Raw genomic sequence first — 6,892 nt, 5'->3', positions numbered from 1 at the left:
CCCGGCAGATGGCCGCACCCGTCAGCCCGGCGCTCATACCGCGGGTTGGATGTCGTGAACTGCAATCGTCACACGACTTAAAGAACCGTAGTTCTCGTCATGAATGTTTGTCTTGGGTTATTTCCATGGGCTAAGAACTCCTCAGCCTGCCACCGCGATGGAGCGGGAAAGCTTAGCCGGCAGGGACAGGGCACGGTGCCGTTCTTCCCCGAGGAGGTGTTACGGTTCCAGCTAGTGGTATGAGGAGAGAATCCTCCATCACTTCTTGAAACCAAACCTTTCAAATCACTTCAGCACAAAAATTATCCAAAGACAGTGCTCTTTTTATTTTATTATATATTACTATAGCAAACCATTTAAAACCGGCACAAAGGCTACAAGCACCACTACTAAAATCTTTTACAGATTTTTTTTTTTAAACGTGCCATTTTAAGACAGTAATTCCAGCCCGAGATGTGTCAGGAGGGACAAAGTTACCTATCCTATGATGTCTGTTCTTTACACATAATGTGGAATGGAGTGAGGGGACAGCAACTGAGACCCAAATGCAAAGACAAGCTAGTAACAGCGAGTCAGAGATAGGCTGTTAACAAACATTTTCCATATCTCCATCAAAATGACCTACAGAAAAAACCCTGATAGGCTGGTTCCAGCACTTTGAAAACATGTTAGTGAGCTTCAAATCACTACTTGATGAGCAATAGTAGAAAGACAGGAAGCATTAAAGCATCCTACACATTTTGAGCATCTTCAAAACACCATCCTTTTTAACTTCCAAAAACCTTTAATAGCTGGCTAGCCCACAGAATTCAATAAAATCCTCTTTAGTTGCAATATAAATTTAAAATCCAAGATCAAAGTACTTTATTATATGAACATTTTATTATCTAGATTTTACAACCAACTAGAATGCATAGATTTGGTTGAGTATTAAAGTAAGCAGGCCAACTTATTTTATTTCCTTTCTCTATTGCCTGCATTTTCTGATGGCTCAATTAAAATAAAAATAATTTTGTTTTTTTTCTAATATTTCAAGGAAAATTGAACTTTATCTATTTCTTACAGCCCTAGGAAGAGCTTGTTCTTGGGCAGAATCATCTCTGAAGTCAGTGGAATACCATTAGGCCTTTAGTCTACATGCTGAAAAAAAAGGGGGTAACAAAAACTATGTAGAGACTTTAAAATGCACATGTGAAAGGGGACTGCAAATTGACAGATGAAAGTACATCCAACATCTCTTACTGTATAGTCAAAACACATTGTTTCGCTTCTCCCTTTTGATCAGTTGTGATCATTTATGATTCCATTTGCCTTTACATTCTGTTCTTGGTACTTGTGAAGCTGCTCCATGAAGCCAGGATTTGGACAAGCTGCAGGCCTTGCGTTTTTCACCAAGGAAAAGGCTTTATCAAAACTCAGTCCTTCTGAATTCATTAGGAAACCAATGACTATTGCTGCTGCACGGGAGACTCCAGCATTACAGTGGACCAGCACCACACCATCCTGCAAGAAACAAATGAAATATTAGTTGGGATGTTCATTAAGTAGATACCAACAGGTATTAGAAACATTATATAAAAATCTATTGACTTATTAAAAGTTCCTTGCTGAGCTCAAAGCAAATATTTACACATATAAGTAACTCGATACACAGATATATAAGCCGAAAATTAAATATTTTTCTAACCAAAGCCACTTTCTAATTATCAAATACCTCAAACCTAATTCATCACTTAGACCTAAAAAACATTCCGCTGTCCCTTTCCCCAAGACTTTGCAGCAGCCCCCTCATGGGAAAACCAAATCACAGGCATCTGGGTACTAAGATATCTGATACTAGGTGCTGATTTTAAAATAGATTTTATTTGAAATATAGAAAGGAATTTGACTGTATCTTGTTACCAGGTTAAAAACATAGCAAGGCAGCAAACAGCTAGGCACAGAGGCAGAGTTCAGTCACACACTTCTTGCATACTCTGGAGTTCTTCAATGAAGATTCTGGGTAAGCGGGATCAAGCATGCGAACAGAAAAATCAGGAAAGATATCATGTGATTTGCAACAAATCTCTACCTCTTCAGCACACTGCTGGTACAACTGGTATAGTTGGTACAACTAAGGTCCCTTAACTGGGGACTAAGGTATAAAATTCCAAACTACTGAGCCTCCCATAAATTCATAAATGTTTTTCCTGGGGTTTAAATTCAGGCTTATCCTGAATGATCAATAAAAATAATGTTTTTATCCTACTTAAACGTTTCCCACGCAATCTTTGAGACACCTGAGCGACTCTTTAAAAGTCACTGCAAGTTTTGTTAAGAAATAACAGGCTTGAGTTAACACAAAGCAAACGAGAGCATCTAGTGCATCTTAGGCGACGTTTGCAAGGCCCAGGCTCCTTGATGTCATCGTGTTTGCTATGATCTGGAAAAGGCTCAGTCCAAACTGTCTGCCAGATGCCACTTTCACCAAAAAAAGCCAACCCCAAACCCCTAGCATCTCCATATTCCAAGTAAAGATACTGAAACACAACACAATGTGCAATACTTGAGGCTAAAAAAGTATATTCTAGACATAAGCAGCCTGCTCTTGCTGCCCTTAACAGGTACAGATTATTCAACAGGCATTTTACCCAGAGGAAAAAAAGACCTTAAAACCATCAGGATTCCTTTCCAGGAACTTGATGGCTTTTGTTACAGACCTGGGAGTTGCAATTATCTGGCACATTAGTAAACACACAAAGCAGAAAATGGTTCATGCTCCAAAAATAACAAGACAAAGAAGTATGAAATTGAGTGTTATTATCCTTGTTGAAGAAATGCCAAGCTGAAGCTAGAGGAATTACTTGCTCAAGTTAACAAAACATGATTATGGCAGAGCTAGGAACCGGATCTAAGCTCCTGCATCCCAGCACAAGGAGTCACTATACCACCCTTCTTTGCAATGGAAATCACATCCCCTTTGCGTGTCCTGCTGGAAACAAATCTCCATTCCCTTTCTCACATTGACGGGCATGCTTCCTGATCACACAGCCTACAGCAGAGTGGAAAGCAGACTTGTCCATCTATTTCATCTACCTGAGGAAGTGCCAGTGGTGACCTGTAAATCCGCTATCTCCTTTATAATAATGGCATAAAAATTATGAGATGAAAAATTATATTTATGCCACTGCTAATGAAGCAATTGCTGAAGCTGATCCACTGTAGATCTGGAGTAGTTTTTACTGAATTAATGGGAGTTATTTTAGCTATAACGTACCATAATTGAGATCTATATCTAGCAGTGGCACTGGGGGTAAAAAATAGGCATTGAAAGTGATCCTTTTTTTTTCTTCTTTGTAGTGTTCATGCTTTATTGCTTTATTTTCCTCTTTCACATTTCTTTTAAGTTGGAGGTTTTTTAATGACTGTTCTGTTGTACATTGCCACAAACTATATAGTGATATCCACAGAACAGACCTGAAAATTACTGAACATGAATGAACATGGGCAATAACATTAAACCAAATTTAATATTGAGAACATTTATCTTTCCTCGCTAAACCCCATTGTTTCTTTATACAAAAATGAATGTGGCATGTAATTCTTAACTAATTTTGTATTAGATATGAATACAGAACAAAAGTGAGAAACAGATTGCAGATATGAAATTAGCCTCTATTTACCAAGAGCTCCTTGCTCTGATCCTGACAGCCTAACCTTTGCCTACCCAGAAATGGTCCATGGTCGTGCAAGAACCTCTTAAGATTCAAGACCAAGTTGTTTTTTAAAAATTTTTTATACAGAGGGAAGCAAAATCACCTTCCACCATGAGAAATGGTGATTATACACAGTGGGAGAAAAAGCCTCACTGAGGAAAGAAGTGAGAAGCATAAAGCTTTTGGTGAGGAGCCATGGGATAATGCAGTTCCTTAGGGACCCACTCTACTTTGCAGTAGTTCCAGGGCTTTCTCTTTAGGAGGGAGAGAGGGAGCAATAAGGAGAGATGTTCATGAATGAGCTAGGATTTCTTCCCAGAGCCTGGAGAGACAAGATTGTAGAGGTTTTATAATTAGATATTAAACACAAAAAGAATATCCCTCAGTCATAGTGCTATGATCTGACATGGGTCACCTAACATGTCATGGAAAATCTACCTGTCAGTTTGCAGCCTCAAAGAAAAAGTGAGCTCTGATCAGTATCAGAATTTGTACCACGGTGTCTACAGACTTGAGCAGTTATAGTTTTCAGTCCTCTTACGAGTACTAGCTGTCAGCGACTTACTGAACAGTGCAGGCTTTTCTTGCATTCTCAAATTCAAGTGCTCTCACATTCCTTCATTAAGTTAACCATGTTCTAGTAATAATTTCTCATATATCGCACTCTCTCACCAGTGAACATGTCTCCCTCCCCCTGACTGGAGATCAAACAGTAGTATCTCTTTGTTATTACTTAAACAGAAGAGCCCTTCATGATACAGTTTATCATAGGCTCTTTTAAGACTATTTTGACAAAGCAAGTGAAGTGATTCAAACTATCCAGAGATCTGTCTCTGCATACTATCACATGCTTCATGAACTGATCCTGGAGAACATCTGTTCCATCAGCCACTTCCTCTTTTACCCAACTCTCCCATTAAAAAAAATATTAATATTGCTGCAAAGAAAACTCCTTAGCTTACAAAATAGTAACTGGAACACAAACACCTGAGGCAGAAAGCAACACTATGCAGTTATGAATGGCAAGTCTCATTTAGAAATGAAGTGGAAACCGTAACCAGAAACCTTGAAGAGGTCATTCAGTGACAATGCGTATCACATAGCTCGTAAATGATAAATGAGAGAAGGAAAGAACATTGTGACACACAGAAACCTGGGGCAAGATTATCTTGTTTTATCCAAATCGATGTTAATAATGAATATAGTAGATATGATGGAATAATGTGCAATAAGGACTGATTGTCAAGTCATAGTGTTGATACCGAAGCAATGGTTGTCACGAGTTACACAGTAAGCCTGAAACAGGAGTCAGAGACGGTCTCGGTTACAGACAGGTCTGCCAACCAACCCCAGAAGGAGTCCCTTCACCCTATTTCCTATGCCATGTCTTTTTCAAGACTTTGTTAGCAGCTAAAATCACTGGTTGGCTCCAAGACTACTCACACATTCTCTGACAGTCTTGATACATAATTGTTTGTGGATTCATAGCTCAATGTGCTGCATCTTCAATGGATGATCAAGGCAAAGCACAAGGATGGTGGATGGCTGCTGACAAACCACCCAGATCTCTAAAAGCCCTGTTAGCCTTGCTTCTAATCCCAAACAACAACCCTGATGGATAAATTATAGAAAGTAAAAAAGTTTCTTCTTTTCTCTCTGTCAGATGTAGTGACTTGGACTTACAATGGGATTTCTTTACCTAAAGTCAGACATTGTTGCAGCTTCATTAAAGAAGCATTTCTCGAAAATATGTAAGACAGCCATTCTAAAAAACCAATACTGGATGAGATGGGGATTAACGGCAGTGCCATGTCTCTAGGAATGCTTAGAAATTGCTTGGATTCTCTATTCAAAATTTAAAAAGGCAATGGCAAAAATATTCATTTGATACCATACTTTCTTTCGACAAAAGAAGCTACTTCAGATTTTAAATAGGGTAATAAATAATTTAAACAGGATAACTAGTAGCATTAATTATTGATATACTGTACCTCGATCTTTGCTTTCTCAATAAACTCAAAACATTCTGGGAAATAGGAGGTAATATCTGTTTCTGGGAGGTCCAGAATAGAAATAGTCTTGTACATAAAGTCATTGAGGAAGGCATTTTGGACTCCATATGCCACATTTAGAACATGAGTAACCTAAGTAAAAAAAAACAAAACACAAAAACAAAAAAAAGGAATTTTTTTTTAAAAGGCATTTTCTGAAGATAGCAAGCAAACTCAGCAGTAGCAAAAGTAAATTATTTTTTAGGCGTACACAGACGTAACTTAAAAAACTGCATTGTTCAGTTTCATGTACATATGCTGTCTACGATATGCTTTTCTCCAAGCAAAATTGTACTCCATGTTAAAATATATTGTGATAAATTTCAGGTTTGGGTTGTTTTTTTTTTTTTTGAGAGGAAATTAAAAGATCTGTGCTCAACCAAACACAGACTAATGTGAGGTTTTCAACAGAAAAGGAAGTCGTCAGTGCACAGATAGACAATAAAAGAGAAAGCGATAGGAATGAGAGCACAGACCACCCAACAAGCCCACAAATTTCAAGCCTGCCCTAACCCATCAGGTTAATGTTCCTCCTCCTGAGTTACCAGCACCATTTACTGCAGCAGCAGGATTTCAGAGTGAACTCCACCTGCACTTGGCAGGTGAGACCACCTCTGGCCTCCTGCCATCTTTGCTCTGGCCAGGCTACGGCCAGGTTGTGGGTCACTTTAAGTGACATTTAGATGGCACCAGATGCCAGCCTGGTGCCCTCACTGTCCTGCACCAGCACCACTGTCCGAAGGCCGGTTACAAAGAAGAGTAAAAGCACCAGAGGCCGGGACAGACTTAGAGCTGCTGCTTTGTTTTTCTTCTTTCATCAGTCCCTACAAGGCAAGCTGCCCGGCCTCTGAAACTCAACCGCACAGGGGAATGCAGGGATCTGCTCCAGAAAACAGCCTTGCAGCAAAGTATCTCAGCTTCTGGAGAAGCCCGCAGGCATCCATCCACCTGCAAACGCAGCAGCCTTCTAAAGCACCAATCTAACATAGTTTTTCTTAAAGTTACTTGAGAACACTTTAGACTTTTTAATTTACAAAAGAAAACCACCAGCAGGCACCACACGAGACGCATTTGCACTTGCGTGCAACCTCACCTTGTGCTTCCTCATGGTCTCCAGGTCGTGAGCAGCATCCTGCGACCCTGCGG

General features: G+C 39.6%; 1 protein-coding gene across 1 annotated transcript; it reads right to left on the bottom strand.

The window, feature by feature from the left end:
* Positions 1–1,281: 1,281 nt before the first annotated feature.
* DUSP19 (dual specificity phosphatase 19) lies at positions 1,282–6,887 on the bottom strand (the record flags this gene model as incomplete). The annotated part of the gene is made up of 3 exons (XM_010075799.1): positions 1,282–1,503; positions 5,687–5,839; positions 6,840–6,887. Coding segments are annotated over 3 exons (423 nt in total), but the record flags the coding sequence as incomplete, so codon positions are not given.
* Between the last annotated feature and the right edge of the window lie 5 nt (positions 6,888–6,892).

Source organism: Pterocles gutturalis, unplaced genomic scaffold, assembly GCF_000699245.1.
Source record: "Pterocles gutturalis isolate BGI_N339 unplaced genomic scaffold, ASM69924v1 scaffold52837, whole genome shotgun sequence".
Taxonomy (NCBI): Eukaryota; Metazoa; Chordata; class Aves; order Pterocliformes; family Pteroclidae; genus Pterocles; species Pterocles gutturalis.
This window is presented reverse-complemented; position numbering and strand designations above follow the sequence as displayed.